The sequence below is a fragment of the Tursiops truncatus genome, chromosome 11, assembly GCF_011762595.2.
Source record: "Tursiops truncatus isolate mTurTru1 chromosome 11, mTurTru1.mat.Y, whole genome shotgun sequence".
Classification (NCBI taxonomy): Eukaryota; Metazoa; Chordata; class Mammalia; order Artiodactyla; family Delphinidae; genus Tursiops; species Tursiops truncatus.
Window position 1 is genome coordinate 62,004,818 of NC_047044.1, and position 15,213 is coordinate 62,020,030.

A 15,213-nucleotide genomic window follows, 5' to 3' on the forward strand; every position below is an offset into this window, starting at 1 on the left:
TATCATTTAATAGTGATCACCAGAAGCCTAAAATCCATTTATAACCAATTAGGAAACATATAAACAATTAGTTTGTGGACTTCAAGGGAAGAAAAGTCCTGAATTTATTTACTAACTGCTGTAGCACTCCTTAGCCATTTGTGGAAATGACTCCCTTATTCTTGGTAGAAAATATATCTATTATATCTAAAAATGTTTATCTTAAAATTTTAAATACCTACCATATTATCTTTCCATCCCACTCCTGGGTATCTACCCAAGAGAAATGAAAGCATATATCTATCTGTACAAGGACTTCTACATGAATGCTCATAGGTGCTTTATTTGTAATAGCTAAAAATGGGAAACAACTCAAATGTCCATCAACAACTGAAAGGATAAACAAATTGTGGCATATCTTTATGATGGAACACTACTCAGCAATAAAAAGGAATGAACTACTGATACACACAACAACATGGATGAATCTCAATGTAATTGTGCTGAGTTAAGGAAGTCAGACCTTCCACCCACCGAAAAGAAGAACAACTGTGTGATTCTATTTATACAAAAACATGAAATTCTAGAAAATGCAAACCAATGTATAGTGACAGAAAAAACAGCTCAGTGGTTAGTTACCTCATGGGGAGGGGGAGAGTTGAGATTACAAGGGAATTATGAGGAAACTTCTGGGGGGGTGATAGATATGTTCATTACCTTAATTGTGGTGATGGTTTCACAGCTTTGCTATGTCAAACACAGCAAAGTATATGCTTTAGATATGTGCAGCTTATTGTATGTCGATTATACTTCAACAAATCTGATTTTCATAGGTTTGTAGGGGTGAAAAAGATGCCTTGGTGAGAGGATGGTAACATCTGAAGGTCAGTCTACACAACCTGAGGGTATGGTGCAAGGTGCAAAAGTTCCTGGAAAGACAGCGCTTGCCACTGGGTTCTGACAGCTGATACACAAACTAGGCCCAGATACCAGCTTAGAGCAGCAGGTAAGTCAAGATTCACTGAAAGAAAGACCTCATCCTAACAACTATTCCAAAATATGCCACATACACTAGGCCAGAAAATGGGAGCTTCAAAGAACAAATAAAGGAAACAACCATTAACCATTGTACAGTTAGTGTACAATACTCTGGAGCCCATGAAAAGAAATTTTTGTGTGTGTTTGGGGTTGGCAGGTGGGAAGGGGTGGTATCAGGCAGGAAAGTGTCATGTTCGCTTGCGTTGGTGGGTCAGGGGAATTAAGGACTTCCAGAACCTTCAAGAGAGGCAAAGGAAGTTTCCATGTAGGCAAAGATAGAGTTTGAAGCTTAGGAGGGAAAAGCTTTAGAGACCCAAGAAGGGGCAGTCCGGGAGTAAAAGCATATATGGAAGAGAAGATTAAAAGGTTAGTTTGGGAAGCAGTCCATTCTGAATTTATGTTGGGCTACAAATTCTGAACAGATTAATCTAGCACTAAACTCAACAAGGGTGAGTACTGATTCACCAGACAAGGCTTAGGGAGATGTTCAGAGCTACTCAAGAGATTTTCCAGCATCCCACAGTAACCTGTGTGGACAGAGAGCTGGCTGGGGCTGAAAATCACTATGTAGAGCCTAATCAGCAGAGGCCCATGCATTGCCCGACCATTAACATCCAAACGGGGATACTTACGAGGGAGGAGCACTGACTAGTAATAATTACTCCGGGCTCACTCTACCTATAAGAGATCTCCACTGTTTTTCTAGGTATTGTCCCAGGTCTATGAAAAAACATCTCACAAAATGAACTAATATTACAATTAATATTGGGGTGAGAAGAGAGGTGTTTTTTTTTTTTTAACTTATTACCTACTTGAAAAGTTAGACCAAACATGCAGCAATTGTTAGAGCTCCAAAATTACCAGAAAACATTTACTTGACAGTATGGCAGAATGCGAGGCAATATGCCAAGTGGGAGAATAGGCTTTTAAAATCAGGCTGCTTTGAATTCCAATCTTAGCTCTGCCCCACTGATAGCTGTTGGGCAAATCAGTTCTTACGGGTCTTAACTCTACTGTTTGCTGTTGTTGTTCTTTTTCTATTGATTCTCTTTCATGGTGGATCTTAAAGAAAGAAAAAAAAAAGAAAAGAAAAAGAAAGAAAATTCAGTGGATCTTCGTCTGTGGGGATCGTAAGTCCCTGAATTGATGCTGTATCCTTCCAGAAACCATTTGCGCCCCGGGTTATCATCAGCCTAGGACCACTTTCTAACATTAGTTCTTACCAGGCAGGCCACTGAAATTCAATTCTTGTACCTACTAACCACAAATTGTTAGGGAAGGTCCCTGACCCCATCATTCTAAGGCCAGGCAACAGGCAAGCTTTCTCGACAAGGTCTTCTTTTGCTGGCAGGTTAATTTTTTCTAGTTCCCCCTTCTGCTAAAGATGTGAGTCCCTCTTGGGGTCTCAGTTCCAGCTTCCAACCTTACACAGGTCCAAGGTTTTATATTTTCTACCCTTATAGTAATTAAAATTTAGGCCCCTTGTTTACTGTCTCCCCTCTCCCTGGGCAGCCAAAGTCAGCTCCATCTCATCACACTGATTTTCAGTGATCGTTCTCTTCCTCTTGCTCCTGTGTGTATTTAAAAGGAAGCTGGTTATATTCTATCTAGCATTTCGAAAGAGAAATTTTCTTTCCTCTCTTTCTAGGAGAGAACTTTCAGGTTATCTAACTGACTACATAGCTAGAAACAGTTGTCGGAGCAAGTTACTGAGTCTCTTTAAATCTGTTTTCTCATCCGTAAAATGGTACAGAGAATTGTTGAGAGAACAAATGATAAAAAATATATATGTTAAGCACTTAGCCCTTTGACCAGTACACAGAGGTACTCAAGAAATGGTAACTATGAAATTACTTTTCTTGGAAAACCTTAAATTTTACAATAACCTATTGAAATAAACAAATTCAATCTGATAGAGTGGGTTTTTATTGTGCTTTGGCTTAAAGAATATTGAATACTAATCGTCCAAGTAATTACGGAGCTTTGCTCATAACCCATACCAATAATGAAAGTATGTTATTAAAAGATCCAACTCTATTAATTAGACCACGTTTATAGAGGTCTGATTAGCCATCTCTGTTTACTTTGTGGTTCTGAATAAAATTAGAATATTCTGGGGAAACTCTCCAAGTTGGTAACCATCTATTATGTGTTTTGGACTATAAGCTCTCAGAAGGCAATAGCTATTCAATTTGCTTGGAATAATACCCATTCCAGGACCACGCATACAGGAGTATCTATTAAGTAAAAAAGGACTTTCCAAACCTGACACTTTAGTAGAGAAAAAAGAAAATCAAGAAAGGAGCCTGACACATAATTGCTGAATGACCCGGGGCAAATCACTTAGTGACTAGAAGGTTGTTTGTTTCCTCATCTCTAAAGAAATCTGGACTTCACAATTCTCAGAGTAGTTGGTTATGAGGAACAAATGAGGCAGCGCAGCCACTGGTATATGGAAGTCCCTTACATAGTGTAATCCTATAAAGCATTATTAAAGTGTGTTAAAAGTATAACAATATCCCAGTCTGTTCATGGGCATCATTTTCACATATAGAAATGCAGAGGTAAATCTCTCTTTTGTCCGGCCCTATGAATTACTACTATAGGCACTTTCAAGCGGAGACCTGTGGACACAGACCTCTACATTTTAAGCTTCATTTTATGCAAGTCAGTCAAAATACCTTACTGTGTTTTGGGGTCATTACGTGGTCTATTTGTTCATCTGTGTACCCTCAGAACGCAGTGTAGGGTAAGTCCACACGGGTGCAGAAAAAGCTTAGAGGAGAAAAAATATATGCTGTAGTTTTTGCATTGTGTTTATCTGTATGAATGAGTAATAGTGCTACACAAAGAACCCCTACACAGAAAGAGCTGAGGTAATTGCCTCATGACATTAGTAAATGGTTTCAGCACATAAAGGGAACTGGATGGCAGTAATTCAAGCAGTCTAAAAGACTATGTAAGAGGCCACAGGCACTAAAAGAACCATAGATTGCTACCAACTTGGAGAATTTAAATTTTCCAATCCACAAGACAGAAAGCAGTGCACATATCAATAAGCAAATTTTAGGCTGATTGACATTTTATTGTTTGAGAAGGATTTATGAACAAAAGACAAATGATTTCTCATGCTGTTTACCATATTTTCCAGACTATATGATACTACGAATAAAGCCAAGACTTATGACATAGTTTACTCCTTAAATCCTTTTTGTTAAATCTCTCCAAAAACAGCTCTAAATTTTCATCAGTTCAGTAATTCCGATAGTTATGTGTTGGGTGCCTCCCAAAGAAGCCGACTGGCCAGCGTGCTCTAGCAGGTATCCCAGAAACTAGGTTCACCTGGCACAGCACGTGCAGAGTAAGGGCTCTGACTGGAAACATGTTTTGTGATGTGTGTGGTGTGGCTTCTCAGTGCGCAAAGGACAACACAACTAAAATACTGTGAAATTTGAGGTTAATTTTGCTCTGCAAGACTGGCACAACTTTTCTAGAAAGAAAATCACAGCAAGGTCACCTTTATAGCTGCCTAGAAAATCAGTCTATAACCAGCAGTAATTAATGTCAATTCTCCTCTTCCTCCCCACCCCTTGAGCGCAGCTTCAGCGTTTCCTCTAAACTTCAGGGTTTGGGGGGCTATCAGAGTAAATATGCAAGAGGAAACCTACCTGCCATCCCTGGGTTAGGCTGTAACAGGTTCTGGGAGATAGCGATAAAGGGTTAAAGTGCAACAGCCAAGTCTCTAACCGGTGGTTCTCAGATGCTTGGAGAGAATGGAATCCAAATCCTAACCCATGAAGAGCAAATTCTATCCCCCCACGTGAAAGGTGCTAACGGAAGCCTTATGATACAGTCCTTCCCACACATTCCCTCACACTGGAACACAGGGTTTGTCCCAGACACGTGCGTTATTGTTGAACAAAAGCATCAAGATCCAGCTCTATGTGGGGGCCACGTTAGAAACCGCTATGTGGGATACTCTCAATGCTCATGCTGGGAGAGAATTCCTCTTCTATCTGACAACACTGATGTCTCTAAGAGCATATTAACATCTCTCATGTACTATTCAGAGCTCCCGGAAGAGGACATAAATGGATAGGAAACCTCTTTATTTCTCTGCTCTGCTGAATAAAAGGTCTTAGGAGAGAGGACTGAATCTTTACAATCATGAAATTATTAAAACCACAAGGTGATCAAGAAAATGATGCCACATCTTTAAGGCTGCAGACAGAGGAGAACATTACTGTTTAGAAATACAGAGGCCTGTGGTGAATTCCAAAGGACTATAGTCTCATTCAGCAATGAATAGCCGTGATTTAGAGTTGGTAAATTCCCCTCAGGCAATGACTTTTGTAAGGGGATAGAAAAGGTTTCCATTCCTTCCGAGCATTCTTAAGATCCTTTGCTGCGCTCTCACATTTCACCCGAGGCCATGGGAGCAGACTATTTACTGTGAAACTGCATTTCTTTAGTACAGTTCTGGAGAGGACTGTTTCTAAGAACTCCCAGTCACATTGATCCCTACCCTTTGCCATTTACTACAACTGAACCCTCAGCTGCGCTGCAGCAGAATCTGCCAGGAAGGAATAGCTACGAAACTGAGAGCCCCCTTTGTCCACGAGGACCCAACTGGTGCTGTACTAATGCGGAAGGGAAGCCATCCAAGATTCTGAATGAGTGGGCTGGAAGTATGCACCACTATAGACACAGAATGTCTCATTGTGATGGTCTGCAAGAGGTATCCTGTGTTACGTTTTGAGAAACACTTGAAGCCACAGAGCTATTTCTCTTTTGAACATATTGACACCACAGATGTAAAGAAAAAAAAGCACACACAGTTAATGAGCCCACAGCACACCCAAATGCTCTGAGAAGTTAGCCAAAACCTAGTAGAAGACTATTAATATAAACCCAGGCCAGGGAATAGGATCAGCGTGAACAGCTCAACCTGACGGCTGTGAATCAAAGTCAACCACAACAAATGTAACCTTCCTGGGAATCTCCCCCAAAAGACAGGGTAAGTCGCTGAGACCAAAACAGTACAGGAAACATTTTTCCCCGAAGATTTCATTACCAGTAACATGACGGTAGCGAGACAGACACTACACTGAGGCTGTGAAATACATTTACTATGTTTAGTCTCAGAGGCCTACATCGAGATTCTGTCTGTGATTTCATCTCACAATTTTTTTAAAGCTTTGGGAAAGATTCTGAATAGAAAAGACAACTTGAAGTTGTTCCAGTTGCTCCTCAAATATGAATTTATGGGGGTGGGGGGTAAGGCTTCCAAGCCTAGGGGATGGGGATGGGCCTCTTGGTTCCCGCTGATCTCCTGATCCTATTATAGAAAGTGGATTCTTAAAAACATATACAAAATACATTAACGCATATAAACACACTTACATACGTCTTCCAGATTTATTATAACTTTGCATGACTTCTCTCTCTCATGACACAAAAAAATTTTGTCCCAAGACCACACATTCCTGTGATTGTTGCAGAGAAAAAGCATCTGATTTAGGAGTATAAATTTGTTAAAGACATATATGACTCTGGGTTATATTTTGGGTGTCAATGAGAATAACTATTATATTTAATTACAGAAGGATATTTCTTAGACCCTAAGCTTTGGCTTTATTTATTTATGACTACATGAGTTTGGAGATTACAGCAAGGAAATGCTGAAAACTCAGAAGGAAATTTTTTTAAAAAATAGCTTTACTCTTGAGGCCTCTCTTTGTGTGTGGTTTATGATGCAACAATCAAAACCTGTCACCTTCAGTGTGTACTCTCATACACCTCTGATGACAGGAGAGGAGTTCTGGCTCCTGCCTCAGAAAAGAAAAAGCAGAAGTCATTTGAGAAACATCGAAGTAGTAACTGTCAGACAGAAAGCTTCTGATAAACCTACCGGGAGGTGTGCAGGCATCCGCGGGAGACTGGACAAATGTGGACCGCCTTTTGGTTGGCATGGGCAAAGCCATTTTCTGTTCTTTATGCTTTGCCAGCGCAGCTTGAACTGCTTCTGTGTGGATATCTGAAAGATTAAACATTTGCATTTATTAGGTCCTGGTTCTCAAAGTGTTTACTTCTGTGAGCTGAACTATCACTGCCTCAATCGTTAAAAAGGGATGTTTAGGTGAGTTTTATTTATCATTTGCGTTATAACAAAAATGAATATGAAAAAGAGACAAAAGAAGTAGTCAAGGATAATTTACAGGGGAGGAAAATGAAGCCGAGAATGATAATGAGACTGCTTAACACAGCAGAGAAGGAGCTGATGGAGATGGGGGTGGGGGTGGAGAGAAAGGAAAAGTCTAACGCGGATCTGGGCCCGGTGGGGACCCGACCTCTGAACGGAATGCGTGCTGTGCAGGTGCCTACAGGACACTCTCTGTTCTTCAAATTTAGGATTTGCTTAGCTGTCTGAAAGGGGTTGAGACTCCTCAGTTCTGTACCACAGGAAGAGAAGGGCTGATTTTGATCTAGAAAATATAAGGGCTGATGGTACTTGTTTGCCACTCTGGCCACAAAAGAATTCAGCTCTCCACCTGAATGTCTAATAGGAATCGCAAAATAGCATACCCAGGCAGAACTCCTGATTCTCCACTCCCATCCCAAAACTCAATCTACACTTGTACAAAATAGGATCATACTATACACAGTATTTTGTACTGTGCTTTGATTTTCTAACTCTTATAAAATCCTACTGAGGTAGATAACATCTGAGGTGGCTTCCTGGATCACAATGATTTCCTATTCTCAACGAATGGGCCCAATCTACATAAGCAAATGACCTTTAAAGGCCTGTCCCTTGTAAGAGCTGGACCAATCGGATTGTTTTGGGGAGAGGGGGGAATTGAAACTCTGAATCAAGAAACCACAGCTCCCAGGGTGGAGTCACTTGAATGGCAGTGCCCTAGAAAGCAAGAAAGTTCTTGAACTTCAAGGTTGAGATCCCCAGAGCTGTCTCTCCTTCCTGGAGATTTCTCAGCTGTTCCTTTGCTTCTATAAACTACCCCAGCCATTTAAGCTAGACTGAGTTATCCTATTTCATGCAACCCAAAAACCTTCACTAACATAACTAGAAACATCTTTCTATGTAAATGCAGGTCTACAATATAATTTTAAAGGGCTGTGTAGTATTTCACTGTATAAATGTGCCATGATTTATTTAAATAACTGTGTTTCCAAATTTTTGCTACTATTCATACAACTATCCACAAGAATAATTCAGTATTTTCATTTTAGCACATATGTCTAATCCTATTTCTTTAGGATTAATTCCAACAACTGCTGAAACGTATTTCCTAAGAAGGAGGATTTTTTTCTTATATAGCCACAGTGCATTTATCAAAATCCAGAAATTCAAAATTGATACAAACTATTATCTAACCCACAACCCATATTCCAACTTAGTCAACTGTCCCAATAATGTCATCTACAATTTTCCCCCTTTTTTCCTGATCCGGGACACTATACAGAATCACACATTACATTTAGTTGTCATGTCTCTTTATCATCCTATAATCTGTAACAGTTTCTCAACTTTTATCTTGTATTACCTTGACATTTGTGTACAGACTAGTTACACTGTAGAACGTCCTTTAATTTTGGTTTGTTGATATTTCCTCAGAATTGGATTTAGGTTATGCATTTTTGCAGGAATACCACAGAAGTAATGTATCTTCCTGAAACAAGATATCAAGATGCATCTGCCCTGCTACTGGTAATAATGACTTTACTTAGTTAAGATGGTGTCTGCTAAATTAATCTACTGTAAGTTACTATTCTTTCCTTTGTGTAATTAATAAATAATTTATGGGTGAATACTTTTGAGACTATGTAAATGTTACATACTTCCTTAAACATTCACCCACTAGTTTCAGCATCCATTGATAATTCTTGGCTGAATCAATTATTATAATGGTTACAAAATGGTAGTTTCATAACTCCAACATTCCTTCTGTATTTATTAGTTGGTATTCTCTTCTAAGAAAAAGCTTTCCTTTCTCCACTATTTATTTATTTATATCACCATTTATTTATTTATATTTGGACCTATCAATTCTCATTTTATTCCATGACTAGTCTGTTACTATCGTTACTTATTTTGATGCTCACATATCCCAGCTTTGGCCAAAAGAAGCCCCTTCAAACCACTTCTTATATCCTTTTGATGTATTCTGGTCACTTTGAATGTTCTTTGTTTTGTGGTACAAGATGATCCATGCTCATCTGGTATGTTCCCTGCTCCAGCACTGGAATTATACATTTCTCCAAGGAGCTCTGGCTCCTCTTAGTGAAGAATGGTATTTAGAAACCAAGATCCTAGAACTAGGAGTGCTCACTGCTATTGGGGTCTTTCTTCTAAGCCTTTTCAGTGGATAAAGGAATATAAACATAAACCAATATACACACATATGTATCTATATCTATTTTCATCTATATTAAAAACCATGAGTTCATATTAATACCTACAATTCCAATTCAACACCACAGAATTCATTCCAATCTTCCCCTTTCCATTTGTAAACTCCCTTCTCTAACAGTAAAACACCTGGTTCACAGTATAATCAATATATTTTACTCATTCATTAAATGCCACAATACACAGAAAGTTTCAAAATTCCTATGAAAGGTAAATCTAACTAGAGTTCAATATTTGAGTTCTTTTTGTCTTTAGACTAAATTAAAGTACTGTGTTCAAAAAGCTATTTGGGGAAAAAAAAAAAAGCTATTTGGGGGGCTTCCCTGGTGATGCAGTAGTTAAGAATCCACCTGTCAATGCAGGGAACACAGGTTTGAGCCCTGGTCTGGGAAGATCCCACATGCTGCAGAGCAACTAAGCCCATGCACCACAACTACTGAGCCTGTGCTCTAGAGCCCGCAAGCCACAACTTCTGAAGCCCGTGCGCCTAGAGTACGTGCTCCGCAACAAGAGAAGCCACCGCAATGAGAAGCCCGCACACTGCAATGAAGAGTAGCCCCCGCTCGCCGCAACTAGAGAAAGCCCACGCGCAGCAACGAAGACCCAATGCAGCCAAAGATAAATAAATATTAAAAAAAAAAAAAAAAGCTATTTGGGTTAGTTCTCACCCCTCCCCCCTTTGGTGGTTATATTATTCTTTGAGTAATACTGTTAGGTTCATTTGTTTTTCTTTGTATTCCACAGGTCCTTTCCAAAGTGTGGATTAAACATTATGTGACACAATAAGAAACACACATTTGGTCTCTGCCTGGGTTCCTGACACTGAGCTCCTAAAACCCTGTAATTTCCCGAGTGACAGGAATGTCTTTTGTTCTAATGAGGCAACTCTTGGTGGGCTCCTGGATCGCTTCTGGGTGGGGGCTGGTCACCAGACAGACTACGTTATGATTAGAGGCTTAGAACTTTCAGCCCCATGCTCCATCCTCTGGGGAGGGGAAAGGGACTTGGGATTGAGCTAATCACCAATGGCCAATTATTTAGTCAAGCATGCCTAGGTAATGGAGCCTTCATAAAAAACCCTGAAGTAAGGGGTTTGGAGAGCTTCTCGGTTGGTGAACACATCCTCGTGCCACCAGGGTGGTGTACCCTAAACTCCACAGGGATGGAAGCTCTTGGGTTTGGGACCCTTCTGGACCTTGCCCTATGTACCTCTTTATCTGGCTGATCATTTGTATCCTTTATAATAAACTGGTAACGTTAAGCAAAGTATTTCCCTGGGTTCGGTGAGCCATTATAACAAATAATCAACCCTGAGGAGGGGGTTGTGGGGATCTTCATCTGTAGCCAAGATGGACAGAAGTATGGGTAATGTGGGCACCCACTACAAACAGTCCCCAACTTATGATAATTCAACTTATGATTTTTTGACTTTACAACGGTATAAAAGCAATATGCATGCAATAGAAACCGTACTTCGAATTCTGAACTATCTTTTCCTGGGTATGATTCTCTCTCGTGATGCTAGGCAGTGGCAGCAAGCTACAAGATCACAAAGGTAAACAACTGATACACTTATAACAATTCTGTAACCATACAGCCATTCCATTTGCCCAACTGTAGGCTAATGTAAGTGCTCTGAGCACGTTTAAGGCAGATCAGGCTAAGCTATGACGTTCGGTAGGTTAGATGTATTAAATGCATTTCAACTTACAATATTTTCAACTTACAATAGGTTTATTGGGATGTAACCCCATTGTAAGTCGAGGAAAATCTGTACTTGTGATTGGCGTCTAAAGGTGGGGAGAGTCTTGTGGGAATAAGCCTCTGGGGTCTGCACTAACTCCAGGTAGCTAATGTCAAAATTGAATTAAATTGTAGGATACTTAGTTGGTGTCTGCAGAGAACTGGAGAATTGCTCAGTGTGGAAAACCCACACACTAGATGTCAGGAATACTGTGAGTAAACATACAGTTTTTCTTTAATTAACATGGTTCCAAAAGTCAAAACTATACCAAAAGGTAAACTTAAAGATGTGTCACTACCCCCAATAACCACTTCTATCCCAATTCTACCTTCTCCATAGGTAACCAATCTCCTTATTGATTTATCCTGCCTATATTTCTTTTTGCAACAAATAACCATATTTTCTCATATCCCTGTCTTTCATACACAAAAGGTAGCATACAATATATACTGTTTTGCACTATGCTTTTTTCACTTAACAATAGATCCTGGGATTCATTCTGTATCAGCTACTAGAGATCTTTTTCATTCTTTAAAGCAGCATAGATAGCACTCCATTGTATACCACAGTTTATTCTACTACTATCCTATGTGTGGGCATTTAAGTGTTTCCAATATTTTACAATTACAAATAATGATACAACAAACAGCCTTGTGCAAATGTATTTTTATACTGATGACAATATATCTTCAGGATAACCTCTTACAAGTGAGACTCCTAAATCAAAAATTGAATACATTTTAAATTTTGTTACATCTTGCCAAATTCCCCTCTGAAAGAGCTTTGTCATATTGTAGTACTATCAACAATGTATAGGTGTGCCTGTTTCCCCATAGCCTCACCTTCAAAGTGTGTTATCTACCTTTTCACTGTTGCCAGTTCAGTGGCTGAGAAATGGTACTATTTTATGTTATTTTTTGTTTTTTTTTGGCTGCACTGTGCGGCATGCAAGACCTTAGTTCCCCAACCGGGGATCGAACCCATGCCCCCTGCAGTGGAAGCGTGGAGTCCTAACCACTGGACTGCCAGGGAAATTCCCTCAGTATACTTTAAATTTGCACCTCTTTTATCATTAGTGAGATTAAACATCTTTACAGAGGATTTTAGAGCCATTTAATATTTGTTTGTTTGAAAGTGAAGTGAATGTTCATGTCACTTTACCATTTTTCCATTGGGATTCTCAGTTTATTTTCCCTTGATTTTTTTTTTTTTTTTTTTTCCAGTACACGGGCCTCTCACTGTTGTGGCCTCTCCCATTGCGGAGCACAGGTTCCAGACATGCAGGCTCAGCGGCCATGGCTCACGGGCCCAGCCGCTCCGCGGCATGTGGGATCCTCCCGGACCAGGGCACGAACCCATGTCCCCCGCATCCGCAGGTGGACTCTCAACCACTGCACCACCAGGGAAGCCCCTATTTTCGTTTGATTTTTAAAAGTTTTTCATATATAAAGGATATTAGCCCTTTATCTCTGAGATATGTTAGAAATATTTTCTTTCAGTTTGTCATTTGATATTGTTTGCAGTGGTTTATTGCCACGCAAACGTTGTTTTTTAATAAAAAATTTATGTAAGATTTCAAATTAGCAACCTAAATGCACAACTGCAGGAACTCAGAAAAGACCAAATTAAAACCAAAGTTAGCAAAAGGAGGAAATAACAAGGATTTGAGTAGAAATAAACAAAATAGAGAATAAAAAAAACAATTGAAAACAATCAACAAAAATAAGAGTTAATTTTTTGAAAAGATGAACGAAGTTGACAAAATTTTAGCTAGATTAAGAAAAGACAAATAACTAAAATCAGAAATGAAAGAGGAAATATTTCAACTGATGTCACAGAAATAAAAAAGATTATAAGACACTGAATAATTATGCACCATAAATTGGATAACCTAAAAGAAATGGACAAGTCCCTAGAAAACATATAACCTACCAAGATTAAATCATGAAGAAACAGAAGATTGGAACAGACTGATTACTAATAAGGAGACTGACTCTGTAACCAAAAACCTTCCAAGAAAGAAAAGCCCAGGTCTCACTGGAGAATTCTACAAAACACTTTAAGAAGAATTAACACCAATTCTTCTCAAACTCTTCCAAAAACCTGAAGAGGAGGGAACATTTCCAAATTCATTTTATAAGGCCAGCCTTATCCTGATACCAAAGCCTGGCAAAGATACTACAAGAAAAGAAAACTACACACCAAAATCCCTGATTATTAATGCAAAATTCCTGAACAAAATACTAACAAACCAAATTCAACAGCACATTAAAAGGACCATACAGCATGACCATTAAAAAGACCATACATACCATACCTAAGCTGATTCAACAAATGTGAACAAATTCAACTCAATATCTGTAAAACTCTAATAGAACAAAGGTCAAAACTCATATGATCATCTCAACAGATGCAGAAAAAGCATCTGACAAAATTAACATCCTTTTATGATAAAAACATGCTACAAACCAGGAACAGAAGGAAATTAGCTCAAGATAATAATGATCATACATGAAAAACCCACAGTCAACATCATATTCAACAGTGAAAAGCTGAAAGCTTTTCCTCCTAAGGAATAAGGCAAGGATGCCCACTCTCACACTCTTTCAACACAGTACTGGACATCATAGCCAGAACAATTAGGTAAGAAAAAGAAATAAAATGCATCCAAATTGGAAAAGAAGAAGTAAAACTGTTTCTGTTTGTGGAAGACATGATGTTATATGTAGGAAACCCGTGAGATCTCACATATAAAACTTTTAGAAAAAAAAAAAACTGTTAGAACTAATAAACAAATTCAGCAATTGCAGGATAGAAAATCAACATACAAGAATCAGTTGTATTTCTGAACACTAAAAACAAATCATCTGAAAAGTAAAAAAAAAATCTTATTTACAATAGCATCAAAAAGAATAAAACACTTAGGAATAAACATAACCAAGGAGGTGAAAGATGTGTACGCTATAAAACATTGATGAAAGAAATAGGAGACAAAAATAAATGGAAAGACATCCTATGTTCATGGGTTAGAAGACTTAATATTGTTAAAATGTCCATATTACCCAAAGCAATCTAGAGATTTAATGTAATTTCTATCAAAATCCCAATGGCACTTTTTGAAGAATTAACAAAACAAAATTCCCAAATGCATATGGAATCTCAAAAGACTCCAAATAGCCAAAACAATCTTGAGAAAGAAAAACAAAGCTAAAGGCTTCACCCTTCCTGATTTCAAAACACATCACAAAGTTACAGTAACCAAGACCATGATATTGGCATCAAGACAGACATGTAGAACAATGGAACAGACCGGAGAGCCCAGAAATTATCTTGGTGTATATGGTCAAACGGTCTTCAACAAGGGTGTCAAGACTATACAACAGGGAAACGATAGTCTTGATAGAAACAAATGGTGCTGGAGAAACTGGAATATCCATATGTAAAAGAATGAAGTTGGACCCTTACCTTTCACCATATACAAAAATTAATCAAAATGAATTAAAGACCTAAACATAAGACCTGAAACTATAAAACCCCTAGAAGAAAACACAGGGGAAAAAACTTCATGACCTTGGAATGGGTAATAATTTGCTTGGACATCCAAGCAGAAAATAGAAATAGGACTACACCAAACTTTAAAACTTCTGCACAACAAAGGAAACAACAGAGTGAAAAGGCAACCTATTGAATCAGAGAACATATTTGCAAACCATATACTCGATAAGGAGTTAATAGGTAGAATATGTAAAGAACTCCTACAACTCAATAACAACAACAAAATCTCAAATAACCCAATTTTAAATGGGCAAGGGACTTGAACAGATATTTCTCCAAAGAAGACAAAATGGTCACTTTTAAAAAAACCAAGAAAAACCAGAAAATCACAAATGTTGGCAGGGAGGTGAAGAAATTGGAACCTTTGTGCACTCTTGGTGCGACTGTAATGTTACAGTTGCTATGGAAAACAGTATGGAGGTTCCACAAAAAAATTAAAAATAGAACTACCCAAAACAATCCTACT

General features: G+C 38.6%; 1 protein-coding gene across 6 annotated transcripts in view; it reads right to left on the bottom strand.

Moving 5' to 3' along the window:
* DIP2B (disco interacting protein 2 homolog B) overlaps nt 1-15,213 on the bottom strand; it is a 233,019-nt gene that overhangs the window by 70,829 nt on the left and 146,977 nt on the right. For all 6 annotated transcript variants that reach the window (XM_019934449.3, XM_019934451.3, XM_073788683.1 and 3 more), the window contains one exon: nt 6,929-7,054. In XM_019934449.3, the coding sequence (XP_019790008.1) occupies nt 6,929-7,054 (126 nt within the window). The remainder of the gene's footprint in view (nt 1-6,928; nt 7,055-15,213) is intronic.